Source organism: Mus pahari, chromosome 6, assembly GCF_900095145.1.
Source record: "Mus pahari chromosome 6, PAHARI_EIJ_v1.1, whole genome shotgun sequence".
Lineage (NCBI taxonomy): Eukaryota > Metazoa > Chordata > Mammalia > Rodentia > Muridae > Mus > Mus pahari.
The window spans coordinates 104,916,885-104,944,371 of record NC_034595.1 but is presented as its reverse complement, the minus strand read 5'-3'; the positions used below and the strand labels follow the sequence as shown (position 1 = coordinate 104,944,371).

Sequence of the window (27,487 nt, the reverse complement as noted above, 5' to 3'; positions counted from 1 at the left end):
TATCTTCAATCCTATCCCCTATCCTATCCTCCCTCCCTCCTTCCCAAATCTCCTCTGTGCTGAGAACTTGGTCTTGGACATCCCGAGCGGATCCCTTTCCGTTCAGGATCACTCTCTGCTCCTGATGGGAGAAGAGCTCCAGCGTTTCTCTGAGATGGAAAGCCAGATGCAGAAGAAAGATCAGGAGATCCTGACGCTCCAGAAGGAGAAGGAGGCCCTGAAGAAGCAGCTGAAGAACCTTCTCAGAGGCAAAGGCACAGAAACCTCTTCAGCTTCCATCAGGATGGTGAGCCTTCTGGTACATGGCCTGGAGAAGCACTGGGGTGTCCCCAAGAGAAGAGGGCTCTGCTGCCTCTGTCCTTTCAGGTCTCAGCCGAGGGCTGGGTGAGGCAAGTCCATATGGTCAGGAATGGACTCTTGATTGGTCCGAGACTTGAGATCATTCATACCTGATGACTGCACTTAGGTGGGAGCAGGCATGAAGTGGGAGCTCCTGGATAGTGCCTGGGGACCTTGGGAGAAACTGCCCACGCAGATACCCGAGCAGAACAAACGGGACCGCTCCCCCATCCCCGCAAGTCATGAGAGGACAGGGCAGCCAGGCGAGCCACAAATGATCATGGTGCCAAGTGTCTGGTGGGACCCAGAGCCCTGTTGCGCCCCAGGGCTGCTCCTCTACAGACCTTTGCCCCAGGGCTGCTCCTCCACAGACCTTTGCCCCAGGGCTGCTCCTCCACAGACCTTTGCCTTGCTTTGCTGGAGAGTGTCCCTCTGTAGTTGGGGAGACAGATGTTCCCCTCTGAGAGAAGGAGGGAGGAGGGGGACCTCACCTGGAGAGTCAGAGGTTTAACAGCTGCATCTGACAGGACCGGTCCTTTGAGACGCCCCTGAAGCTGGGGAGGATGAGTGTGCTGAAGACCATATACAAAGAAGAGGATGATCTACAGCACTGGATGCAGGTGTGGAGCCAGCCGGAGCCCCAGGCTCTCACTCTCCGATCCTGCTAGGGGAGGACGGGTGCTAGGCGGCCCCAGCCCAGTCGGTGGTGGCCCCCCACCCCAACTGCAGATGAGGGCAGTGGATGAGCTCAATGCCCCTCCCCAACAAGAGCACTGGTCGGTTGTGTCCTGATAGGAGGAGATAAACGAACTGGGTTGCTTCTTAGAGTTGGTACCTCCCCCACACCCACACCCACCCCGTACCCACGGCCCTTTTCTCTCTGCCCCACCCCTCACCCCCACTCCCCAGATGCAGGAGGAATATAACATGGCAGAGAGCAGTAAGGAGCTGCATGCGGAACCAGGAACCTCTTTAGAGGGAAAAAGCTCTGAGGGGCCACCCGAGGAGGCCGCACCTGCCAAACTGAGCAGGCCCAGTCAGAGCAAGACTGGGACTCTGCCGGAGGTGGGCCCCGAGGAGGAGGAGGAAGAGGAGGAGGAGGAAGTAAAAGGAACTGAGGAGGGAGAGATATCGGTGGACGAGGAAGAGCAATCGTGGGAGCTGAGGGAAGAGGAGGAACATCACCCCAAGAGGTCCTACTCCATGACGGAGTCCTTTGAGGAGGAGCTGATGACCCAGCTGGAGGAGTATGAACGGATGTTGATGGACTTCCAGAGTGAGCTGGAATTCACTAGGTCCAGATATTCCCTGGCCACAGGTAGGGACAGGGGGCCTGATGTGGGGTGCGGGTGCTCAGGTCTGCCAACTTCACAAGAGAAGCGGGGGATGCAGCTTCCTCTCCATCGGGAGCTGCACCAGGAAGGGCGACCAGTCATTCAGACAAGCCACTCAGAGCCAGGTCCTCACTCTCTGGCCCTGCCTGTCTGCTCCTTTATTCTTAGGGACCATCGCCTCTTTGCAGCGGCGAACTGACTTCCAAGAATCTCAGCTGCGAAAGGTCACCACGGAGAACGAGCTGCTGGAGAAGGAGCTCCGGGAGCGGAAGCAGCAGATACAAGACATGACAGACAAGGTGGTGTGGCCATGCGCTCAGCAGCCGTCCTTGCCTGTCTCCGTGAGCACAGTCAGCAGAACCCAGTAGGCCCAGCAATTTGGGGAGCATGGCTTTCCTTAGGAACAAAGATTCCAAGCTCGGCACCAGCTGGTGACAGCAGAGCCAAGATTCCTACCTGAGTTTATGGACAACCACGGCCCCCGCTGTTCTTTGGTCTAGAATATGTGTCCCTTTGTCCTGTGCCGTGGTAACCCCGGTCACTTCCTAAACATTTGCTGGTCCCTGAGTGTTGGGGCTAACTAGCCACTTTTAGAGGATGCTTAGCTATGGGGCTCACTCATGCTTCTGTTATCAATACCCAAGGTAAAACACGTGATGAATTGATAGGTGTTTCCAACCCACCAAGCTACTCCACAAATGCCTCCCTCTTATATACCCCCTCCCACAACAATGGCTTCTAAGTTTTCTAGCTAATTCTTCAGGAAATTCCACTGAGGCATCAGATAATGCTCCTCAAAGAGTCATTAGCGAATGTCTGCCTCTTTCCCTGGTTCCTCACCCGCCTTGCATGGGCAGGCGCCCCTCTCCTCATCCTTTGCCTTCCTTGCATCATCTTATCCCAACTTGAGCAAGGGCCCTGTTTGTGCATCTCCTTGCAGCTGTTTCTTGGGATGCACATGAGTTTCACTAAACAAACACTCATGTATCTGTGAGGCTCGGGTCCTGATCCTGAGCTTCTGTACCCAGGGTCTTCTCTTTCGCGATGATGGCCTGATGTTTTTGTGTAGAATATTTAGAGGAAGTTTGGTTTTCTTCTTTTTTAAAAGGAAGTGTGTCTTTAAAGCTTCAGGATTACACACTACCTGAAAACGCCTTGATTCTGCACACTGATAAGCGTGAGCACAGTGGGGAGATCCTTATCCCACCCTGCTACGAAGGTGAGGGAATTGCTCTTGTAGCTCACAGGCCTGCTGGGGAGAAGCCCAAGGTCAAAAATCCTGTGTCTTGAAGGCTGTCTGTTGGAAAGCCGTGAGATTCTGTCTCTGTTCAGGATGTCCTGACACTGCAGAGTTGTTTCTTTTATTATTATTATTATTATTATTATTACTACTACTATTTTTGGAGTATTGACTCATGTTTTGCCTGTACGTTTATCTGTGTCAAGGTGTCAGATGCCCTGGAATCGGAGTATGGACAGTTGTAAGCTGCCATGTGGGTGCTGGGGAATGAACCCCAGTCTGGAAGAGCAGCCCGAGCCCTAACCAATGAGCCACCTCTCCAGCCCCTATTTCCCCTAACATTGGCAGTTTCATATCATGCATCCCAATCCCTTCCCAGTCTTTCCATATCTGCTTGCCTTGTGACCTCTCCCCCAGCCCCCCAAAAAGATAAAAACAATTTTAAAAGAAGAAAAGAAAGAATAAGTCCATTCTGTGTTATCTATCTCACTGGAGTTTGGTCCCTTAAATAGAACAGCGTCCTTCCTCTCCCACTGACTTGTCCCTTATTAGCCTGGTGTGTCTTCGCACACTGTAGAGGCACTCCGTGGCCTTCAGGACTTGTGTCCTAGAGTCTTTGTTTGCACTGCTGTGCACGTCTTTGTTCTAGTCTCTTTTCTGTTGCTCTGACACAACCTCCTGACAGAAAGCAGCTTGGGGACCAACAGTTCATTTTCCCTCACAGGTGAGCGAATCCAGTTCACAGTCCCTCGTGGCAGCGAAGTCAAGGCTGGAGCCAGAAGCAGCTAAAATCCATAACCAAGAGCAGAGAGGATGAATGCTAGCATTGCCTAGTGCTCAGAGAACAGTGTTTGTACCTGCACAGTCCAGGGCCTCAGCCAGGGGAGGGAGCCTTCTACTTTCAGGCGTGGCCCTTCCCAAATAAATTAATCAAGACAATCTCCCTACAGCCACACCCACTCCCTACAGACCCTACATGGTCTCTGTTTCTGTTAAACTTGCTGCCCCAGGCTGCCTGCTCCCTGGGACTCTGCAGGTGACTAACCTGTGGTCCTGGCAGAGTGGTTGCCTGGAGTTTCCTGCCATAGAGTCTCATCTAGTCTCTGTGGTAGTGAAGGTTCCTTGAAAGCTAGGGGGCTGGAAGAGTGTCTTAGTTACAAGTAAAGGATTCTTGCTTGGGTTCTGGGCCTGCAGGCCGGAGAGCCCACAACTCAGCACACAAGGCTCTTAACTTCCTGTAACAGCTGACCATTGACCACCATTCCTCTCTGACATTTACAGGACACTGAGTGTGACCGGTACTGTCTTTGGCTTCCCTATGAACAGTCTGGCTTTCTTGGCCCTGTAACATTGGGCACCATCCAATGCCCTGCTTCCTGTGTTCTTGGGCCCTCTCTCCTCTTCCACATTTCTCTGGCAGAACCCCACAGTGTTCATTCCTGGAAGGGCCGGGGAGGGAGGTCGGGGGCCTGGGCTTCTCCTGCCCTGGGCCTGGGACCCAGGCTGACTCCACTGTCTGCTCTGCAGTTCTCCAACCTCCGGGAGGAAAAGAAGCATCAGGAGATAATGGGACTCATTGAGAAGGGAAACCTGATCCTCCGACAGGTGAGGGCTTGGGCGTGGCCGAAGGCTGGGCGGGGCTGCCGTTCTTGTGGGCTGGGCTACCATGATGGACAAGATAAGGCTGGAGCAGGCAGCGTCTCACTCAACAGACCCACTCTGGGGGTCTGGCAGCAGTTGGGCTGGGTTGCAGGAACCCGAGGTTCATTGCCTCCACCTTTTGGGAAGAAGTGGTAAGGACCACTAAGGCTCTGCCTCTCCGGGTTCTCTCCAGGAAGTTGCAGACTTGAAGATGGATCTTGCCAGCAGTGAGCAGACTATTAAAGAGCTGAACACCCAAACCAAATTGCTGGAAGATCAGGTCAACACCGACAAGGACCACCTGAGGCGGTGGAAGGATTTACATGACGACCTACAGACACGTAATGAGATCATCCAACAGATAGAGCAACAGACGCGTGTGAAACTGGAGGCCACCCAGGCCAAGGTAATGCCCACCCTCACAGACCACGTGCCCAGAAGACAAGGGCTCTGGCTCATCCTGCTTCCCATCACAATTGCAGTGTAGAGTCGATGTTTGGCAAGTGCTGGGGGAGGGAGTGAAGGCTCACGTAACATTATGGAAACACAGAGGGCAAGGGCCAGCGCTGTTCATGGAGAAAGCAGGCCTTGAGGTCAGCTAGAGAAAGAGGCAGTAGGAAGTGTGACTGTGTCCATGTCCGGCCCCCATCCTGCCACCTCCCTCCTGCCCCCAAGTAGATCCTTCCTTTCTGCTTTTCTCTTTTTTAAATTGATTTTTATAACCTACTGAGTCAAGTTGGTACTGCCATATGTGAATGGCTGTGGGTTCACACACCGGGGCATGAACAACCTGTCGTTAACTGCCAATAGCTCCTGGGCTGGGGTCAGGGGGGAGCTCTGGAGTCCATTCTGCTCCACGCTGGAATTTAAAAGGAAATCCTGTGTGTGTGTGTGTGTGTGTGTGTGTGTGTGTGTGTGTGTCTGTCTGTCTGTCTGTGTGTCTCTGTATGAGTGTCTGTGTGTCTGTGTGTGTGTGCATTGGTACATGTGAGTGCAGATGCCTGCAGAGGATAGACACTTCAGATTCCTATGGAGCTGGATGTAAAGCACCCCACCCCCAATGTGGGTGCTGAGATCTTGCAATCTGTGGTAGTTTGAATAAGAATGGCTCTCTTAAGTTCATATGTTTAAATGCCTTTAGTCCCAGCACTTGGGAGGCAGAGGCAGGTGGATTTCTGAGTTCGAGGTCAGCCTGGTCTACAAAGTGAGTTCCAGGACAGCCAGAGCTATATAGAGAAACCCTGTCTTGAAAAACAAAAACAAAAAAAACCCTAAATAAATAAATAAATAAATATCTGGTCCCCAGTTGATGGAACTTGTTGGGAAGGGTCAGGGAGTGTGTCCTTGTTGGAAGATGATGGGTTTTGAGGTTTCAAAAGACTCATACCATCCCTAGTGTCTCCTTCTCTGCCTCCTACACGATGGGTCAAGATGTAATCTCTTCTGTATGTATGCGTCACCACCATGGACGTCAGCTCTGTAAACCCTACGGTCAAATGAGCACTTTCTTTTATACCTTGCCTTGGTCATAGTCTTTTTTTTTTTTTTTTTTAATTTTTTTTTAAAGATTTTATTTATTTATTTATTATATGTAAGTACACTGTAGCTGTCTTCAGACACTCCAGAAGAGGGTGTCAGCTCTTGTTACAGATGGTTATGAGCCACCATGTGGTTGCTGGGATTTGAACTCCAGACCTTCAGAAGAGTAGTCGGGTGCTCTTACCCACTGAGCCATCTCACCAGCCCCTTGGTCATAGTCTTATTGCCACAATAGTAAAAGTAACTACACAGACTTGAACTCAGGTCCTCTGCAGGAGTACGACAGGCTCTTAACTGCTGAGCCACCTCGCCAGTCACAGTCTATGGTAGAGTGTTTGGCTGGCTTGATCTTGTGCGCGTGTCCACGGCTGCCACGTGTTCTGCCACGTGTTCATGTACACAATGCCACTCACGTCCAGGGGAATGCTCCCCAGCTCTCTTCCCTACCCTCTGACTCCCACATCCCTTCCACCCTTCCTCCTCGATTGCTCCCTGAACCGTGAGGAGGAGATAGTACTTTTCCCACTAGAGGGAGGAGTTGGAGGGGAGAGGTCAGACAATCCAGGCCTGCTTGCAGGTGAACTGGGCCCAGATCTTGCTATCTTGAGCTGCTGCAATGCCCTAAACACCAGCAGAGAGAGGTGTTTGTGAGAAACTCAGTTCAGAGCTGATCTTATTCCAGAAGGAGGCTAAAGGGGAAGGCTGTGTGCATGCAGGGACAGGCTTTAGACAGATCTCTCCCTCTCGTCCACCAGGGTACCAGGGTAGGTAGCTTGATCCAGCTCTGTCCTCTATCCTGCTCCGGTCATCGCTCCTGGCCAGCTGGTGTCTGTTAGGAAACTGCTTCTGGTTCCACTGTGGTCCTAGGGACAGCACTGGCCAAGAGAAGATGTGTCTTGTGTCACTTGCCAGTGTGTGTGGCCTTGTGTCACTTGCCAGTGTGTGTGGCCTTGTGTCACTGAGACTGTACTGTTGGGCTGACAAAATTCTGAGTCAGTGGTCTGCAGGACATAGTGCTGATAGGCGGGGCTCCTGCGGGGAGGGAAACTGAGGCTGGGTACTCCAGGCGACTGAGGCAACAACTCTGCAACAAAGACTGAGCGGGCAATGCTCTGGGTTCCTTGGGAACCTTGCATGTTGTTTGACGTGTTGTGGGCGCCCAAGAAAACCTGGAAGGACAATGGAGGCAAACAATCCGGAGTTCCAGGTTAGCCTTAGCTACCCAGGGAGTTCTGGATCAGCCTGGGCTACATCAGACCCTGTCTCCGGAGGCTGCAGAGATGGCTCAGTGGTTAAGTCTGCTCTTTCAGGTGACCCCAGTTCAGTTCTTCTTAGCACCTACACAGTGGTGCACAAGCATCCGTCACCCCAATTCTAGGGACCCAACACCCTTTTCCGGCCTCAGACGGCACTAGCTGTCTAGGATGGCAACACTCTCACGGACATGCAATAAAAACAGGCAACTCTTTCAAAAAAGACCCTGTTATCAACAGCAACATTAGAAGGAAGACCCTTTTTACTTGGCCCTGCTGAGGAGGTGGCCTAGGAAGTAGCCATGCACGGAGCTCTAGGCAATGTAAGTGCTCTCTAGCTCCCCTTGAGGGTTTCTGTATTTCCGAGGGGTAGGGGTGGGGGTTCCAGATACAGCGTGAGCGGGCTGATCGTGTATCCATGGCTGGGATGGTCTCTGTCTGAGGAATACTGGGTACAGGCTGGAAGATTTTACTCCTGAGCATGTGATTGGCTTACCCTTGGATGTTGGCTGGATGACCAGACCTAAGCTCAAGGATACTGACAAGCACCAAAGCCTAAAACACCCGCAGGATGACCCCTAGAGTGACTCCTAGAAGCTGGTTCACATCATGAGGGCCTCATCGCTGCCCACAGTCAGGATTCACAGCACTCAGAACCAGCTACCTGCTTCCTGGAGAGTGTCCTGGTGGGCCAGGAGGAAGGTGCTGAGCGGGGAGGAGAAAGCAGGCTTCAGGGGTCCTGTACACCCTGTACCATTTTGCTTAGACTTGGTTTCTAATTGTCTTTTGTCATAGGTGAGACCTAGGGTGTGGTGCACACTAAGCAAGTATTTTACCAGAATGGAATCCAGTTCTTATTTTATTTTAAAATTTGTATTACATGTTTCCTTAATCTGTCTCTCCATCTCTGCCTCTCTGTCTCCTCCTTCCTCTTGTGCATACGCACACTTGAGCACGTGGATGTGTGTAGGTCAGAGGTTAATTTTCCACTATGTAGGTCTTGAATATTGAACTCAGGTCATCACCCACAATGGCAAGTACCTTTACCTGATGGGCTGTCTCACTGGCTACTTTTTTACTGTCAGGGTTTAATGGATGTGTGTGTGTGTGTGTGTGTGTGTGTGTGTGTAATAGATGAAAGAGCTTTGTCTAAACGATTGATAGTTTCTAGAGAAGGGATGGAGTAGATTGTTAAAGAGGTTGAGATGGGGCTGGAGAGTTAGCTCAGCCATTAAGAGCACTGGCTGCTCTTCCAGAGTACATGGGTTCAATTCCCAGCACCCACACAGGCAGTTTACAACCAAATAACTTCAGTCCCATGGGATCTGATGCCCTCTTCTGGCCTCTGTGAGATTTGCATGCATTTAGTGTACAGACATGACACTCAGGGAAAACTCCCATACATATAAAACTAAGCAAAACAAACAAACAAACAAACAAACAAACAAAGGAGGCTGAGGTCTTCATGGCATCTAGAAACTGAAGTGTGCAGCACCTTATATTTTACAGTATTTTGAGTCTGTGTGTATATGCCTTTAAAAGCCAGAAGGGGGAGAGCATCAGGTCTACTGGAGCTGGAGATGCGGGCAGCAGTGAGTCCTGTTAGGTGCTGGGGACAGAACTCAAGTCCTCTCAGGAGCAGCGTGTGCTCTTAGTCATGGAGCCATCTCTCCAGCTGTGATGACATTTTAAAGCCATGTACAGGGCTGGGAATAGATCTCAGTGGTGGAGAGCTTCCCACATTAGCATGTAAGAGGCCCTCATTTCCATTCTGTGTGCACGCGCGCGCGCGCGCGCGCACACACACACACACACACACACACACACGCATGTGCACGTGCACTTTTTTTTAGTTTAAGAACATAAAAATAAGCAAGTTGGTATGGTAAAGCTTTTGTGCTTCGGTGTGGGGCCACCCAAGGAACTGGGGTTTGATCCAGAACATTCTAGCTCTTAGGCAAGTCCCACTTCCAGCCATGACACGCAGAAGCAAGAAACACTTTGCTAGCCTGCAGGCTCACTGTAGCAGGGCCAGGCATCGTACTCGGTATCAGCAGGGGTGCCTTTCACCTTTGCTCACAGTACGAGAAGCTGAGGAATAAGATCATTCAGGCTGTCTTCAGTGTCAGTGGGAACAAGAACTTGTCCACGGAACTCTCTGACAGCTACATCCTGGAATCCCTGCAGGTGAGGGAGGTCAAGCTGTGTCCACCACCTGAAGCTGAGGGGAGAGGGGAGGCCTGGGCTCATGGACACCTGCAGCTGAGGGGAGAGGGGAGGCCTGGGCTCATGGACACCTGCGGCTGAGGGGAGAGGGGAGGCCTGGNCTCATGGACACCTGCGGCTGAGGGGAGAGGGGAGGCCTGGGCTCATGGACACCTGCGGCTGAGGGGAGAGGGGAGGCCTGGGCTCATGGAAGCCCAGCTCTCATCCTGCCTATGCCTTCCATGCACTGTAACCCCAGGACAGTCCTTGAGAGCAGGCTATCCCTGGGGATGGCTGTGGCAAGGAGCTGTAGAACCCGAGATACAGCCTCATGGAGGAGGGGCACTCAGCTACCCTAACCTGCGTCCCTGCACAGGGCGCGGGACGGGCTGCCTGTATTCTGGAAGTTGTCTGGCCAGCTTAGCTTCCTTGGTGGAGCCTCCTCTATAGAAGCTGCTGGGCCAGAGTCCTGGCACCGACTCCTCCCTCTTAGCCTCAGCCTTGCCAACTCCTATGGACCCCAAGGCAGAAGCTTTAGACGGGTCTGGGGCTGCAGCAAAATTAACGCAGGCTTTGGTGCCCATGGACTGGAGTAGTCACTGCCCACCAGCCCTTGGGTCTAATCCTAGGGCTGTGCATTTCTCTAAATTATAGGGTTTTTTGTTTTGTTTTGTTTTTAAAGGGATAGGCATGCCTACCCTGAAGGTATTGGGCACCAGAGCCCTGGGGATCACTGAGGTACCAGGCTGCTCTGGTTGTAGCCACATGTGACATAGGGTCGCATCTCACTAGTAGCCAATCTGTTCTCGAAGTCTAGGCCTTCTGTTATATTGCCCTGTGAGCCCAACATGCTGGCATTTCCCTGTAGCTCATGGGGAGTGAGCCTGGGTCACGGCTACCTCTGAGGAGCAGGACCCTGGGGACAGGCCTATGGCCTGTGTCTGCTGGTGGGGAGGGAAGTGGGACGGGGCAGAGTAGATGCCTGAGGCCCCATAACTCTCTCAGCTAGGAGTGAGGACAGAGCTGGGGAGGGACGGGATGGCCCTTCTGCACAAGATCAGACAGCTTTCTGGTCTGTAGGCATCTAAAGTGTTGACCAAAGGGGGTGGGTTTATAGTGAAGGTTAGGCACGAGCCTACTCCTGGGACAAGCACATTGTCACCTTCCACCCTGCCTCCTGTGACATCACAGCCCCGGCAGGGTCACACACTCCAGAGGCAGAGATCCCTGCCTTTGTTTTGATATGGGTTTGCTCTTGCCTGCTGCAGCAAGTCCGGGGTGGGGGTAGGGGTGGGGATGGGAGACCTCTGTGCAGAGCCGAGAAACCATCCACTGACTACATTTCTTGTTCAGAGGATCATCACGGAGAGGAGTGACTTCTACAGTCAGCTGAAGCAAAAGGGCGTGAAGGTTCCCCCACTACAGCAGTCAGATGTCTCCCTGCCCACCAAGATCAAGAAGATGGTATCCAAGTGACACGGCATGCCTAGCTGAGGCCAGGACCCTGCTGGCGAAGCCAGCCTATGTGGCTAGTTCTGTGATAGATAATTAAACTTTAGAGTTGGCCACCGTCTCATCTTCTCTGGTACCTATAGGACCTCATTCTCTGCACCTGAACCACCCAGGTCATGTCCCCTCCCACTGCACCCTCTCCTGGGCCAGAGGCTGGGTGCCCCCATGCTCCTTCAAATCCAAACTTCTGCTGGAGCATACTCTTGCCACTGGGGCCCCTTTGGAAGATGGAGAAAGGGTTGGAGGCAGGAGGTGGTACAGCTGCAGAGGACAATTCTCCCCAATCCTTGGGCTCCTGCCGCGTCTGTGGGTCCTGAAGTCTGTACCACGTGCTCTGCTCAATAGAGAGCTCACTCACCTGCTGGCTCTTCATCCACATCTTGCGCACTCACTCTTCTGCTACTGCAGCCCCCCTGCACTGGGTGCCACCAGTTCAAAGGGGCCATCTCTGTACCCAGGCTCTACTTGGGAGCACGGAACTGAGTCTGAGCTCCAGTCCGACTCTGAGAGGCTGGGAAGGACCTGGCGCCCTCTGCAGGCGTCTGGGGTGGCTCGCACGGTTCTGCAGCAGGCTGGGAAAAGTCCGAGGGGGGTCCGCCCCTCCTCATCTGGACTAGACTTCCTTGGCGGCTGTGACTGCAAGCTTCCCAGCCTGGCCTCCCTCCCTTGGCCCCGCCCTTCAGACCCTGCCCCCTCCCCGGCCTCGGCCCCGCCTCCGTCACCCCAGGGGGCTGGAGACGCTTCTCCTGCGTGCGGGCGGCCCTTGCGAGAGGCACAGGTGAGTCGCACTCGGCAGAGATCGCGGCTTCCCTCTAGCACAGCCCAGGGAGGTGGGCCTGGCAGCACGCCCCACCACTCCATGTCCTCCGGGGCCAGAGCTTCCCTGGCCGGAGAATTCCGGACTGGGAAGGGTTAGGGAGGCCTAACCACCCAGGGCTGTCAGGCCCGGAACTGCTGGCTTAGCTCCTGTCGGGGGGGGGGGGGGGGCGGCCCGGGATCACCCTTGGGGCCAGTTTCTTCCTTTCCTCTAGCTGACTGCTCCTCTCCCCGCCGCTGTTTTCTTTATTTAAGGCTCGAAGCACCAACTTTACCTCTCTCATCCTGGTTTGCCCTGCTGGGGAAAGGTCGGATCCACTGGCCAGACCCTGACAGTCTTCCTGAGCACTGGAGGCTTCAGACGCGCCTTTGTAAGTTGGGGTCTCAGAGGTGCTCCGTGGGCAAACCGGTCTAATGAGCAGCTGCATGTTGGAGTCCCTCCAGGGGACACTCTGTGTTTGAAAGGGCCTTGTAGGCCCTTCCTACTGCGTCTATGACAGATTACGGTGAAGGAAGCCTAGAGGAGCCTGGCCCAAAGAGCTCGCTGCTATCTGGAGGCCTGTCCAGCCAAAGATAGTCTGCAAATAACAGGATCCTACCACCTCAGGCTTGAACAAACTGGGGAGACTCTCATACCCCAAAGTCTACAAGTGGGCAGGTTTTGCTCTAGATTTAGACAGCCCTATTGAGGCGAGTGTTGCATGGATATCTAGACTGCATATGTGTGTGTAGCAGCTCCAGCCATCACTCAGGCAGGAAAGAGGTGGCTACTCTTAATTTTAGGAAAGCAAAAGTTCCCTCTCCCTACATTCCACTGTAGCTAGCTAGCACTTTGCCCACAACCCACAGCTGGTGACACTGTGGGTTTTAAAGGGGGGATTTGGGTCTTTAACCTGTCTCAGCCTAATGTGGCTGCCACAGGAGGAAGGGACAGCCCTGTGCAAGCAGCTGGCAGATTCTTTCTGAAACAACAGCCCACTCACACTCCAGCAACACTCTTGTCACCTCAGGCTGTCAGTCAGAGGCTCCACCAGAAGACTCAAGTGGCTGTTAAGACGGTGCCTTTCCTCCTCCCATTCAGCTGAGCATCCTGAGGTTCTGTAGACATTTCCTGCAGCCCAGTGGCCTGCTGTACCTTCAGGTACACAGGGTTATGTAGGAGGGGCTGTATCCCCATTGCCCCGGCTGCTGGGAGACAGGGTCCTGGAGCTGGGTGCCACAAGGGAACACTGGGTACCCAGTACCCAACTTTATCCGTATCTCACAGCCTGTACTTCTCGTGTGTGCTCTGTTCCCTTTAGGTAAACACGAGGTAACAGGAGAGGTCAGAGGGTAAACGACATGCTAGTGTCCACTATAAGCCTGTTGGCAGTAGGCAGGAGCAGCCATGCGTGGCGGTGATGTCACTGTGTCTGTTCTTTTCCCGGGGTGGCTGACCCTGGGGGAGTCAGGGATGGTTTGGTGCTAGGAACCTTTCTGCTCTGGACACTTGTGTGTCTCTACTTCCTGCCCATCTACAGCCCTCTGGAGTCCCTGTGCCCACAGAAGCCCTGCCTGACTCCTCTCAGAGGCAGCAGGTGGAGGAGGGGCTGGGGACTGCTGCTGCTGGGCCTCTTCCCCGGCTGGCCACCGGGCTGGCCGTACCAGACACCAGCCACTGCTCATCCCTCCCCTTGCCAGCCTCTCTGGAGAGCTGCTCCAGGCCTTATCTGTAGGGCTGGGGAGGAAGACGGTTATCAGGTTGTTGGCAGCTACACTTTCCTGGTCTCTGAAGGCTGCTCTGGCTGTCTCCCCTGATAAACGCCCTATGAGGTAGGAGAGCACCTCAGGCCGGTAAGAGGCCCCAGTTGTAATCGCAGAGGCTTACTTACATTCCTGAGGGTCAGGGCTGGCCACCACCCTGCCTCCCTGGGCTGGAATTCCTTATCAGGTTCTTCTGATGTGACCCTGAGCTAGTTTCTGGTTATCCTGGTAAATCCCTTCCCCTCCTTCCAGGCAGACCCTCCCCCATCAGCAGCTTCGGTGAGTCTGGTCTGATACCTGCCTCAACCCACCCTGAATGCGGTAGCTCCACCCCAGGCCTACAGCATGCAGTCCCAGGAGAGCGGTGTTCACTACAGCAGGTGGGACAGCAGCAGCCGGGATGAAGTCAGCATGACCATGTCCAGCTCAGAAGAGGCCTCATGCTATAGGAGGTACACTCCCAACAGGCCAGCAGCTCCCACTGACCTGACCAGCTTTGTTCAAGCCCAGCCCGCCCAGGTGCCCTTTGAGCAGATAGGCAACTTCCACCTCTAGCAGAGCGCTCAGGTCTGCCTCTGCCCATTTTTTCCCGATCTAGCCCACTGCTTCCCCACCCATGCCCACTCGGGAACCTCCCCGTATCGTTGGTGTGGGCTCACTGGCTGTTCTTATTCTAGGATCTCCCAGAAGCTGTGCTCAGGCAAGCTGGGGATAGCCATGAAGGTGCTGGGTGGAGTGGCCCTCTTCTGGATCATCTTCATCTTGGGTTACATCACTGGCTACTATGTGCACAAGTGCAAATAAATGCTGCCCCACTCCTGGCCCTGGGGATTCCCTCCCATGTACACAGACCATTTGTGCAGACACTCCTCCATACAGACCCCAGGGCATATGAAGATGCAGTCTGCACTGTCAACATGGCTCCCCATCTCCAGTACAGTGTAGACCCAAGCCTGAGACCCCAGCCCAGGCAGCCACCAGAGAGAGTCACACAGGCTGGAGACTAGGCTCAGCTCCAGCCGAGCAGCAGGGAACCTCCCCAGGTTGGGCTCTGTGCCCAGGGTGCCCCGATTCCTTTGGCCAATGCTCCATCTTCCCTAGCCTAGGGCCTACGCCCACTCCTAGCCGAGGTTGGGATGAAGGGTGGTCTGCGCAGGGGGCTTGGCAGCCCTCAGGGGTGAGCTTCTCCCTGTGGGCAGAGCTCCTGGTCCTTTAGGCCTTCCAGATTCCTGGTTGTGCAGGATGGGCCCTGAGTAACGATTGTGGCTATTTTTTCCAGGGCACAGACAGGGCCTTAGACCTTTTTATGCAGGGCACAGGGGCTTACCACCTCAGGGATGGCCCCGAGAGAAGCTGCGTGTCCTGCCGGCTGCCTCCCCACCAGACCCTACTCCTTAGAGACTGTAGACAAATCACTGCTGAAGGAACAGTGGGTGATGGACTGTCTCCACTAGCGCTGCCCAGCCAGGCGACTCGTTCCAGGCCTGACCCTCCTCCACAGCTCCTCCTGTTTGGCTCTGTCTTGGAATGTGCCCCTCCTGACTGGGCCTTCTCCCAAGAACATAGAGACCCAAGGGTCAGGATGTGGCTGGACCTGTTCCCTCCTTACTGGACCATGTGAGGACAAGGACCTGAACAAGGGTACTGTGACTCGATGGGGACTTTGGTCCCCTCTCCAGTGGCCTATGTAGAACTTCCCTGGACTACACCTTGTTCCCAGCATGCTGTGAAACGGGGCAAGGCTTGCAGGCTGTGGCTAGAAAAATGTGAGTTCTGCACACTGACCCGAGAGGGTGGCAGGCACAGGGGCTGCTGCTATCAGTGGCCAGAGAAAGGAGGCCAGAAGCTAACCCCCTACTGCTCCCTGGCCAGCAAGGCTCCTGGTTAGACCTGTCCTAAGCTTCAGTGGTCCTTGTGTGGGAGTTTGCAGTGGAGCCACCCCAACTGACCTGGACCTCTGTAGTACAAGCCTAGACCTCAAGTCTAACAGAGAACTCTGCCCCACCCCCACCCCCAGGCTCCAAATGAGGCAAGACAGTGGCAGTGGTGTTTTTTTTTTTTTTTTTTCTGAGACAGGCTTTCTCTGTATAGCCCTGGCTGTCCTGGAACTCACTCTGTAGACCAGGCTGGTCTCGAACTCAGAAATCTGCCTGCCTCTGCCTCCCAAGTGCTGGGACTAAAGGCGTGAGCCACCACACCCGGCTCAGTGGTGTGTTCTTCACCTTACTCCCTAGCCCTGAGCTGCCTGCCGCAAGGCAGGCATTGGGAGGAGGTCCCAGTGAAGAATCCCTAAGGCCTAGTGGAGCTCTTGTCAAGAGGTCATCTTTGGAGGTGTGTGGCAGGACAGGGCAGACATGGCTGAGCCAGGGACATGGGTGCAGTAGAGAGGTGGGACAGGAAGTAGCAGTATTTGATGCAGGGGGCACCACGTAGAAGGAATGGAATGGGAGTGCTCCATCCTCAAGGTTAGGGTCTCCTATAGTCCTGTACTCCTGGGCCACATCCTGCACTCTACACTGGGTCAGGTGCTCCCAGCGCTGCTCAGTGACCCCCATGGTCATGGTCACCCTGGTGGGGGTTTGGGCTGCTTTCCCATGTATGATGTCTGCTACACCCGAGGACTGGTGAACTGCAACACTGTCCTGGGAGACACACGCGCTACGGCTGCTGACGCAGGGATGCTGTTACCAAGGGTTTTTATTAGTTTTATTAGAACAAAGAGGCGTTCGGCTTGAATCTGTAAAAACAGTTTCAAAAATCTCAATGAATCTCACACCTGGGTTGTGCTGGAGGGAACAGCAGGAACTGGGGGGAGACAGGGTGAGCGAGGGCAGCTCCACCTTCAACACTTAGTAGATGAGTTCTTGCCACAGCCACTCAAAGGGACCTGTGAGTTGCCATGTCTCATGGAGAACAGCTCCCAGCTTTGTCCAGGGTCTGCCACAAGGAGCCTGGAGCTTCACTAGTTCTGACAGCTAACGGCTCTCCCATGGCCTTAGAATGAAAGCCGCAAACAACCCCAAACAGTCATTCTTTTACAGAAGGTAGAAATGGTCCTTTGAGGTTGGAGACCACCAACGAGAAGGTGTCAAGTGGGAAGGCTGAGGGTCTGGTTCTCTTCTCAGCCAGGTGGTAAGGCATGGGGCCACCAAGTCCTCTGTGCAGCTGCTGGGTCCTTAGGACCAAGCACTGTGGCTCCAGGAATGGCAGCTGTGTGCTGGTACAGATACGTACACATGCGCAGAGACACATGAGCAGAGACGGGATGTGCACAGCCAGCGGGACTTGCCGACATGGGGCTTGCAGGGCCATGTGTGCAGCACAGCTTCCTCAGCTACTGTCACAGTCCACAAAGCAGCCATCCTACCCACTCACAGGCGTGTCTGACTACACAGGACTACACGGGCACGGATAACTTCCGTGGCCAAGGCACAGATGTACCACCAGCACTCCAGTTCCAAGCATAGCTGTGGACGGCAGGAGCTGCCCTGGGAGCATGGCGGCAGCACCGTGCCTCAAACAAGCTCTACGAAGATTACACTCACAACATAATGTTCTCAACTGTCTTTGCACAGCTGATGTTAAAAAAAAAAAAAAAGCTATTAACATGTTGTAGAAAAATAAATACTGTTCAATAGAATGCCTGCTTTCAACCCGACTCTCCCCAGCACGGCCACAGGCCACATGATTCAGAACAGTTCCAGCAGCTACTGAGCGATCCATGAGGACAGGAGAGTCACATTGGAGCTACGATGATGACGCAAACTCACATTACCACAGTCACCTGGACAAAAGCAGACACCGTAAACCACCCAGAGAAACAGAGCAAAGAGTAACCAGTTACACAGATATCTACAGCACACCCACACCTACAGGAGCCACAGGCGGGCCTGTCAGCGGACCACAGCCACGTGGGGAGGGAGGGTGATCAGGTCGGTCTTGGATGGGTACACCACCTTCAAGCTCCCTTCCAGGTCCACCACTCGGACCTGTTCCACCACCAGAGGGCACTGTCCATCCTTCCCAGCGCTCAGATTCAAGTTGGGATCAGAAAGCCCACAGCTGGCATCAGCTTCTGTACCCGAGAGCACGTCTTCCTCTTTATTTTCTGAAGTGCTTTTGCTCAGTTCTGCCATTCTCTGAAAATGAAGATACCTTTTTAACAGAGAGAAGTGGCCCAGGAAGTCGGGCTGTAAGGAGTGGGGATGCCAAGCTGCCCCTCAGGGTCGGGGTCTAGGGCTGGACCTCTCACTCACCAGGATGAGGTTGTCCATGATGTCCTTACAGAGCTGCAGGCTAGTGGCACTAGTTACTTCCAAGAACAAGTTGCAGGTTGTTTTCTTAATCTTAAGAATTGGATTTCAGAAAAGAATAGTTATTGGTGTTGGGCTGCCAGCTGTTCACTGTGTTCAGAAGAATCTATAAGCAGAGCTAGAGAAGGCTGGAGGTGCAGCCTGCCCGCCTCGGATGCATGAAGCCTTGGGTTAAATCCCAGCACTGCATACACCAGGCACAGTGGTACATGCCTATTATCCCAGCTTTAGGGAAGTGGAGAGAGACATGATGGTCAGAAGCTCGTGGTAACTCTTAGCTTATAAAAACCTGTCTCCAATCCAACAGCATAGCCAAGGGCCCCAGCCCTCCTCTCTGCAGCTCTATCGTAAGCAGGCTACTGGGTGGTGGGCTTAGAGGACACGAGCAAATTTCAAACTCCAGCTGCCTACCTTTGTCTTCTCACTGTTTGTTATAGGAGGAAAAGAAATCACGTCTCCCTCGGCATCCACAAGACAGGGGTAGTTCTCCTTCCCGTCCAGGAGGTGAAGGTACCTGTGTGGGAGGGACCCAGGCAGGTGTGAGCCAGTGAGCAAGATGAGTGGAGGCAAAACTGCAGATGAACCAGGTGCAACATCAAAGGCCAAGTGTAGAGCCATGTGACACCAGAGCTGCCTTAGCCCAGCATCCTCTCCGGCCCAGAGACCCTGGAGGTAACGCTGGACAGAGGCCTTAGGTCTGACAACCCTGACTCTAACTGATGGTTGCCAGGAGCAAAAGACCCCTCCCCTGAAACAGGACACTGCCTGCCCTCCCTGCCCCCACTGGAGCCTGGTCCTTTTAGGACAGGGAGTCAGTTTCTCTTAGAAGGAAGTCTGGGGGGTGGTGGTGGTGTCCCCTCTCCATCTGGCTATTTTTGAGTTTTTGGCAGCTGTAGGGCTGCTGAGGTACAGCTGACATAGTGGCAGCATTGCTGACCCCTGTGCCGACACGGACCTGTGCAGCCCTGAGACGCTCTGCCTCTTCTTCTGCTTCCTCTGTTCCTCGGCCTCCAGCTGCAGCTGCCGCACTAGCTCCTTGGCCTTGGCCTCTCTCCGTCCCAAAGGCACAATCTGTAGGAGCAGAACCCCAGTTCATCCTGCTGCTAAGACCACCTTTGAGCATGAGGGATGCTGTGCACCTCTCTCTACCTCAATCTCTAGCTTGGAATGGGTCACCAACTCTCCAGATCAGGAAGCAAGAGCCCGAGGCCCATCACATGTAACACACTGGCTGGCTTCACTTCCAGAGACTCCTCTGGAGATGGGGTACATAACACTCAAAGTGCCTAGCTGAGATTCCCTTTAAACCTAGCTCAAAAACAACCGTTTCTAAGAACCTGCAATTGCTGACACGGCTGATGGAGATAGGATTTAGCTGCATGAGCTGGCTGACTCAGGCATGCAGCTGACACCTGAGCCCCTTTGCCCTGGGCCTCTAAGCCAAGAGCGTGCAGCAGCACTCTAACGAGTCGGCTCACACTATGGGTGTTCCGTAAGTGGGACATAACCAAAATCACTGGCTAAGTTGAAGAGCTGGCTAGGCATGGTGCCACATGCCTTTAATCTCAGCACTTGGGGGCAGGAAAAAAGATCTGAGTTCAAGTCCAGTATAGACAGGCCTACAGAGTGAGGCCATCTCACAGAAGTCGAGGCGTAAGGGAAGCACCCTCCAAACCCATCCCTGACAATGGGCATTGGCACAGCCATGCACTGGGTTCCAGAAAGAAGGCAGAAACTAAGTCCCCTATGCACTTGCTGTAAAATATCAGGTTAAGCTTCCCAGGCCCAAGCCCACCCCGAGAGTCTGCTAAAGCCAAGTGCAAGTGCAGACAGAAGAGGCGGGCCAGTTGGCACCTTGAGGTCCTCGGGTGGCCGGGCTGCATACAGCAGGGGTCCACGCACAGCCTGGAGGTCATGGGTCGCGATGGTCGCCGCTGTCCTCTTTTCGCAGAGGTCGTCGTGGAGCTTCGTCTACAGAGAACACAGCAGCTTCAGGGTCCCCGCTGTCCAGGGAGGGACCTTCACGGAAGCCATGGGCTTCAGGCTGCAAGTTCACCACAGCAAAGTGGCACCACCCGACACCTGTCTCCCAACCACGTACTTTTCTGGTCACCAGCAGCACCCTTCTCTTTAGTTCTAGAACACGGCACTTACATTTTAGAGAACTTTCATTTCAACCTATTACTTCATCTACAAGACAGACTGCAGGTCTATAGCTAAGCTGGGCATGGCTGGCGGAAAGGGCACCACTGGCTTCCTCCTGAGGTCTCACACAGCAACTGGTCTTGCTGGCACAGGCTGTACCTGTCTCTCCTAGGCACAAATGCAAAGATGTGCTTCTCATTCCTCAGGGGAGGCAGATGCCGAGGCACCTCAGGGAGTGGTCCAGCCAGCCTGACCCACTGAGAGCTCGCACGAACTCGTATGAGTGTGCTGTGACGCGAGGTGACTCACTGAGAGCTCGTACGAGCGTGCTGTGACACGGGGTGACCCACTGAGAGCTCATGAGTGTGCTGTGACATGAGGTGACCCGAGAGCTCACACGAGAGTGCTGTGACATGAGGTGACCCACTGAGAGCTCACATAAGTGTGCTGTGACATGAGGTGTCTCTGCTCATCCTCACCACCATCAGCCTTCCTTCCTTCTTTTGTTGTTGGTTTTTCTTTTTTAAAAGCTTTATTTATTTATTGTATGTAATTACACTGTAGCTGTCTTCAGACACTCCAGTAGAGGGNGTCAGATCTTGTTACGGATGGTTATGAGCCACCATGTGGTTGCTGGGATTTGAACTCAGGACCTTTGGAAGAGCAGTCGGGTGCTCTTACCCACTGAGCCATCTCACCAGCCCTTGTTGTTGGTTTTTCAAGACAGGGTTTCTGTGTCCTGAAACTACCTCTGCAGACCAAGCTGGCCTTGAATTAAGAGAGATCCTCCTGTCCCTGCCTCCCAAATGCTGGGATTAAAGGTATCTGCTACCACTGCCTGGCTATTATTATTTTGGAGATAAACTCTCTCTATGCAGCCTTGGTTGGCCTAAAACTCCCAGAGATCTGTTTGTCTCTGCTGGATTAAAGGTGTGTACTACCATGCTTAGAAAAAGGAGACAATTTTAACATGGTCTGCAGAAATTAGCAATGTCCCCTAATATCAAACATTGTCAATAAATTTATGTCCCAACTATGGTAACACGTGGAAGTGTGTGGAGGAACCACAGCCCAGCAGACACTTGACAAGGGTGAGCTCTGGGTACCAAGCATCTACAGGGATAGGCAATGGACCCTCTAAACCCTGAACTAGGGAAACAGACACAGAAACCAAACCGACTTTGCCTCCTGTCCCTGATGTCCCTGCCCCAATGGTATACCCAAGATGCAGACTCCCCAAATCTGTCTCTTGCATGCATGCCCACCCATGTCTGTCTGTCTGCCACGTATCCACCTCCAGCATGCAGCCTACCAAGTGTGCCTGCTGAATGCCTACCTGGGAGTTGAGAAAGCGACGGAGTGCATTTCCTGGCTGCAGGTCCATGCCTCTCACAATGGCCCCGACGATGTATGGGCGCACATCCCTGACCTCCGGGCTCACCCTGACTGTCAGGGGCGTGGGGTTCTCAGAGACATGCAAGACCTTGAGCATCAGCCTGGCTGAGTCTGCTACCTCCTCCTCGCCCTCCCCGCTTTCCCGACGCTGCTTCCGCTCTCGCCTCTTCTTTCTGTCCTCCTTCTCAGAGGCCTCTTGCCGGCCCTTGCTCCGGCCGCCACGGCCACCAGCACGAAGGTACTCTAGGATGGACTTGGTCTGGCAGCCACCCACCATCTTCTCCAGGCGCTTGTCTCGAAGCCTGTTCCCTCGAAAGTTGATCTCTTTGAGCTTGGGGCAGTCTGCCAGCTCAGCAGGGATCTCCATCAGCTGGTTGTTGGAGAGGTCCAATGTCTGCAGTGAGAAGGAGAGTCAGCCAGGCCTGGGCAGGTGGACAACATGTTCTACTGGGGTCCAGTCCCGAAGCCGCAGGCAGGCTAGTCCACTGGTTACTCGCATGGCCACAGCTGCCCGCTGGCACGCCCCTCCCCCCCTTGGTTCGCAGAGGCAGCCAATTCAACATGTCAGGCTTACAATTACAATGCCAAACACTCAGACCTATCAGCAGGCTAGGGAACAGACCAGGGCCCTTCCAGTCTCACACAGGCTCCCCAAATGGTGTCCAGCTATTGCTTCAATAATGACAAAACAGCAACACCAACAAACCCTCTCCCCACACCAAGCACGACATCGCCAGGGGTACACGGCCCCACTGCTGTATTTCGTAAGATGAGGGTGGACGGGAGAGAGGTAGCAGTGGTTATACCACACACACAGTGCCCAGGGGTCTGTGGGAAAGAGCTCCCTGCCGCTAGTCTACTGGTGGACAGATGTGCTGCTTTCAACACAGTGGAAGGGTGTGCTTCCCTATAACCATAAACGCCCCTTTCTTAGGTGGCAGGGACTCTGGTCTGCCTTATTTTTGTTTTACACTGAGCACCGACCACTCTGAAGGAGCCAGGGAGAGGTCTACAGCGACCACAGGTGACACTTCTGCACTCAAACACAGCCTGTGGCAGCTGAGTCCTAGGAACCTGGGTGTGGAAACAGGAGGATGGCTGTACAGGCCTGACTGCTATGACACTCGTCTGCTCTGGTGGTGCAGCTGCTCAGCCTCTCCCTCTGAAGCAAATGAGAAGGAATCTGTCTCAAGCCATCAGGCTACTTGGTGTGGAGAAGACACAGGACAGAGGGGCTCTGGACATACCACCAAGGTGCAGCAGGAACTCAGGAGGCAGAGGACAACTATAAAAGCTAAAGGAGAAAAGCATGAAAATGAGGGACACAGCCCTTGAGGGGAAGAGGCCAGACAAGAGCAATGCCTGATAGGTGAATGTAAGGCAGGTTACCCTGCAGGGGAGTCACCAGGAGCAAGCTCATCAAGTGTCTCAGTGTGCTGACTTAACTGGGACCTGCCACATAAAGTTAGACGAGCATTTTCCACGGTGCAGTCATCAGCCTCAGATGAGTCTGGGTCTCAGATCTGTATCCTGCGCCTGACACCAGGTCTTCATAGACCAACTTCCACTGGAGGCAGAGCCTACCCTTTCAGGACCTAATCTGTTTCCTGAGTAACTACTCTGGGGACCACTGTGACATTATCAGGAACCAAGTAATTGGGAGGGGGGTCTGAGCCAGACTAGCAAAATCTATACCTTCTTCCCAACCCTGTGAGGTCACCAGTCCAGAGGACCTGGCTCACCAGAGGCATGACCGATAACAACAGTCCCAGTGCCAGTTGAGCATCTACCTGGGGCCCTGTGAAGACAGCAGCAAAGGTGAAGAGTGAGTCGGAGAGAGGCAGGTGGGTCTTGCCACACAGAGGCACAGGGTGAAGCATCCTGGTGAGAAAGGTGATGCTTGCCCATGTTTACCCAGCCCTCAGTGCCTAGAGCGGCAACTTTGTCATGGGAGTGGGGCCAGGGTTCCAAGGTGTGATGGGCAAGCACAGACGTGAAGCCTTTTGGGCCCTCCTGGGTGGAAGGCAACACCACCAAAGGCTGAAGCAGGGTGGACGTGCTAGCCTCGTCCCAGTGCCCACGGGAAGCTGTGAATGCTGTGCTCAGGCATCTGTATGCCTTGCAGGGTATGCTCAACACCTTACATCAGAACTTCCAGAGGAACACAAACCCCAGCCAGTACAGTGACAACCAGGGCTGCCTCTGCTGGAAAAGGGATCATAGCATGGCGGTGAGGGCCATGTGAGACACATGCAAAGGGCTTCAGTCTCAGAAAGCACACCATGTCAGTGACTGATACAAAGACATGCACCATATTAGAACAATCATCAGCCTTCCAGGAAAACCAAAATATCTACTACATAGGAAGGCAGAACAGTGTACAGCCTGTGTCATACCCAAGCAAGGGGATGCCTATAAAATAGAGGGCCAAGGTACCTCAGGGAGTCTCAGCCTGTAGACTTGCTGGAGAGAGAGAGAGAGAGAGAGAGAGAGAGAGAGAGAGAGAGAGAAGAAGAAGAAGAAGAAGAAGAAGAAGAAGAAGAAGAAGAAGAAGAAGAAGGAGGAGGAGGAGGAGGAGGGGAAGGGAGGGACAGGTGTCTTAATTAAACACACACACACACACACACACACACACAAATACTAGCAAGGTGAGCTCTGATCTCTCAAGAGCAAATTTCCTTGCCAATCCATCATTGGGAAAGGGCTGCATAAACTCAAGGATGAGAAGATACACAGACTGGTGCTACCAAGAATACAGAGGGTAGGGGGTGTGGTAGGGGGGCTGACATGGCCAGATGACAGGACTGGACTGTGGAGATCTTAGAGTGGAGTGAGGTCTGGCTGTCGCTTTGCATCTTCTGCCTTCCCATCCCTCACTCAACACACAATGAGCACCTGGTGGGCGTCAGGCACAACGGGAGCCTGGGACCACAAAGAAACCAATCTCTTACACAAGGCAGTTCCGAAGGTGTGCTGTTGGCTTTGGATAAGCACTTCAGCTTTCTATGACCCCGCCCTCTGAACCTCTGAAGGCTGTTGTTATGAGTGAATATACGCCAATTCCAGTTCTTTCGTGATTTTGTGCCTTGTCTGGACGCTCAGCATTTTGGAAACCCGATCAGTTACACACACACGCACACGCACACGCACACGCACGCCACACCTGGCTCTCTGCTGTTGAATTTCTTCCCACATGAGAAGCCTAATATTGATAACCTTTAAACTGCCACACGAGCAGAGACCTCTGAGCTCGCAGGTCTGAGAAGTGAGAGGAGACGGACCGGCTGCGGAGGCAAAGACATCCTCCGAGGAGGGACAGCAGGGCGCGCGTCCCCCTCCCCTCGGGTCGCACTGACCTTGAGCGAAGCGAGATGCGCGATGTCTGGGCTGAGCTCCCGCAGGCAGTTGTCGGCAGCCGCCAGCTCGCTGAGCAGGGGCAGAGCTCCCGGCCGGAAGAGCTCGGGGGGGAAGGCGTCCAGGCGGTTGCCGGTGAGGTTGAGGCTCTGCAGGCGAGGGGCGCAGCGCGCCAGGTCGGCGGGCAGCTCGCGCAGGCGGTTGCCGCTGAGGTTGAGGCTCTGCAGCTGCGGCAGCCCGGGGGGCTCCGCGGGGCCCAGGCCCTCGCCGGGCGGCAGCGTCTCCAGCGCGTTGCCGGACAGGTCGAGCACGCGCAGCGCGGGCAGCGGCCCCAGCTCGGGGCTCAGGCCGGGCCCCAGCGCGTTGCGCCGCAGCACCAGGCTGTGCAGCTGCGGGAGGCCCTGCGCGAGGCCCGGCCCCGGCGCGCGCAGGCTGCCGCAGCCGCTCACCTCCAGGTAGTGCAGCAGCGGCAGCGTGAAGAGCCGCGGCGGGAGCCGCCCGCCCGCCGCCTTCACCCGCTCCTCCAGCCCGGGCCCGGTCAGCAGCAGCTCGCGCCGCCGCTCGCGCTCGGCCAGCTCCAGCTCCGGCCAGGCCTCGGACGCGGCCATCGCCGCCGCCGCCATCGCGCCGCCCGTGCGCCGCTTCCGGAGTGCGGCGCCGCACTTCCGGCGGGCGCCGGAAATGACCATAGAGAGAACACGCGCTCGCCAGAGAGTCTCGACGCAGGGGTTTGTGGGACGGGTGTGCGGGGCGGCTCTGTTTTGAGCCTCAGCGTCATCCTGGCTGTGTAGTGTGGATGCGGAGGGTCCCGTAGGTTAGGTGGTCACCTCTCCCACCACCCAGATACCAACTAAAGACACGATTATTCTGGGGTTGTAGCTTAGTTAGTAGAGCGCTTGTCTGGCATGCATGAAGCTCTCGGTTTTAGTCCCAGCACAACGTAAATAGGGTATGGTGGTGCACACACCTGACACCCCAGCGCTCAGCCGGTCGAGGCCGGATAAGGAAGGAATTCAGGAGCCGGGCGGTGGTGGTGGCGCACGCCTTTGATCCCAGCACTTGGGAGGCAGAGGCAGGCGGATTTCTGGGATCGAGGCCAGCCTGGTCTACAGAGCGAGTTCCAGGACAGCCAGGGCTACACAGAGAAACCCTGTCTCGAAAAAACAAAACAAAACAAAGGAGTTCTTGGCTTTATAGCAAGTTTGAGGTCAGCCTGGGTGAACGAGACCATATTTCAAAAATAATAAAACAGACAGGCAACGAGAATTAATATGGTATACTGGAACAAGGTGTATGGGGTGGGGGGGAAGATAAAGGGCTCCAGAGCGCCCCCTTCCCCAGGTCTGTCTTCCATAAGCCTTGGGACAGGCAACAAGAGGTTGATAGAAACCTCAGCCTAAGGCTCAACCCCAGTATTGGGGGTCGGAGGACAGGAGCAGTCCAGGGCCAGGGTGTGATCCAACCACCTTAATTATGTTTTAGTTTTGTAAGGTAATGGCGGAGGTTGAAGTTGTTCTATCTGCGGTCTTCCTTAGAAGACAGAGCTAACAAGTTTCCATAGTTACTAATTAATGCTCCAGGGTGAGGCCCTGTGGTTAGAAGTAATGGGCCAGGACAAACTCTCTGCATTGCAACTGGAATGCAATTGGCATTAAGATAGTATGGAAGGCAGGCACATCTGTGGAGCCTGGAGTATGATTAATAATCTTATTTGTGGTTTGCTAGGGAACTGTACAGGAAAACCCAACCAGGGTGACCGGGGGCAGGAGACAGTCATGGTGCTTATGACTGGATGGCTGCAGTTATGTCAAGCATAACCCATGTAAATAGGAAGCCCCCCCCCGCCCCCGACACCATCAAGGGTCTTTAAAAGAGAAGCAGGAGAGAAGGGAGCAGAAAGATGAACAGCGACAGCTTCAGTCTGGAGTTGCCATAGAGACAGCCCTCAGATTTGGAAAAGACAAGCAAATGGCTTCTACACCAGGAAGGAATGGACCTCATGCATGTCTTAGCCCATGAAGACTTGTACCAGACCTCAGTGCAACAGGACTGTAAGGTGAAGTCTTTGTGTTGTGGGAAACCACTAGAGTTGCGCTAACTTGCCAAGGAAGCATTGCTGTTGTGTATTCAGAAGCAATTATACTATCCCCATCTTGGGTTTTAGACTGGGCTGAAGGTGTGGTGTTTGTTCTTTTACTAACTGTTCCTGAAGTGAACTAAGTGGAAGAGTTCTCTGGAAGACACAAAATCTTTGTTGACTGTACCTTGAAAGTCTCCCCCCACCCCTTTTTGGTCAGAGCCCTCTAACTGATCTTTGGTCAGAGCTCTTCCAGTACTTGTGACTTGAGAAGTCACAAGGTGTTGTGAATTCATTCTATGGGATGAATTCTGTGTTCTGTACACACCTTAGCATCTTTCAGCTTCTTGGTAGTAAACAACTTATTCTGACAGAACTGTGAAATTCAACCCTTGCCCAGCAGCTGGAGAAACCCAGGATTCAATTATCTCAGCAGAATTCTCCGTTCTGCTCATAGACAATAAGCTCATTTTAAACACTATTTTAGAGACCCGCTCTCCCAAGCCTTTCTCTTTCCTCAGCAAAAGCAAGGGCAGAGCTACTCTTACCACCAACTTCAGAGTGATCTACAACGACCCCAC

At 53.9% G+C, this 27,487-nt stretch overlaps 3 protein-coding genes across 7 annotated transcripts in view; 2 read left to right on the top strand and 1 right to left on the bottom strand.

The window, feature by feature from the left end:
* The window catches only part of Ccdc27 (coiled-coil domain containing 27), a 15,813-nt gene extending 4,696 nt beyond the window's left edge, over positions 1-11,117 (top strand). Inside the window, exons 5-12 of the mRNA XM_021201033.1 lie at positions 107-286; positions 867-959; positions 1,249-1,657; positions 1,842-1,972; positions 4,441-4,518; positions 4,748-4,960; positions 9,429-9,533; positions 10,905-11,117. Coding sequence (XP_021056692.1) covers positions 107-286; positions 867-959; positions 1,249-1,657; positions 1,842-1,972; positions 4,441-4,518; positions 4,748-4,960; positions 9,429-9,533; positions 10,905-11,027 — 1,332 coding nt within the window. The 3' untranslated portion in view covers positions 11,028-11,117. The remainder of the gene's footprint in view (positions 1-106; positions 287-866; positions 960-1,248; positions 1,658-1,841; positions 1,973-4,440; positions 4,519-4,747; positions 4,961-9,428; positions 9,534-10,904) is intronic.
* Positions 11,118-11,519: 402 nt separating this feature from the next.
* Positions 11,520-14,463, top strand: Smim1 (small integral membrane protein 1 (Vel blood group)). 4 transcript variants are annotated; one of them, XM_021201180.2, is made up of 4 exons: positions 11,520-11,841; positions 12,135-12,250; positions 13,948-14,074; positions 14,300-14,463. In XM_021201180.2, exons 3-4 carry the CDS (start codon positions 13,968-13,970, stop codon positions 14,424-14,426), a joined length of 234 nt encoding a protein of 77 aa, XP_021056839.1. In that variant the 5' UTR covers positions 11,520-11,841; positions 12,135-12,250; positions 13,948-13,967; the 3' UTR covers positions 14,427-14,463. The 4 variants fall into 4 exon arrangements, with proteins under 4 accessions (XP_021056839.1, XP_029395984.1, XP_029395982.1 ...); XM_029540124.1 differs by having other exon boundaries at positions 11,709-11,841; positions 13,879-14,074; XM_029540122.1 differs by having other exon boundaries at positions 11,709-11,841; positions 13,875-14,074.
* A 1,844-nt stretch (positions 14,464-16,307) lies between these two features.
* Positions 16,308-25,471, bottom strand: Lrrc47 (leucine rich repeat containing 47). 2 transcript variants are annotated; one of them, XM_029540294.1, is made up of 8 exons: positions 24,832-25,471; positions 21,417-21,869; positions 19,790-19,906; positions 18,891-19,006; positions 18,347-18,449; positions 17,879-17,968; positions 17,496-17,761; positions 16,308-17,406 (listed from the first exon to the last, which is right to left on the bottom strand). In XM_029540294.1, exons 1-7 carry the CDS (start codon positions 25,450-25,452, stop codon positions 17,516-17,518), a joined length of 1,746 nt encoding a protein of 581 aa, XP_029396154.1. In that variant the 5' UTR covers positions 25,453-25,471; the 3' UTR covers positions 16,308-17,406; positions 17,496-17,515. The 2 variants fall into 2 exon arrangements, with proteins under 2 accessions (XP_029396154.1, XP_021056093.1); XM_021200434.2 differs by having other exon boundaries at positions 16,308-17,761.
* Between the last annotated feature and the right edge of the window lie 2,016 nt (positions 25,472-27,487).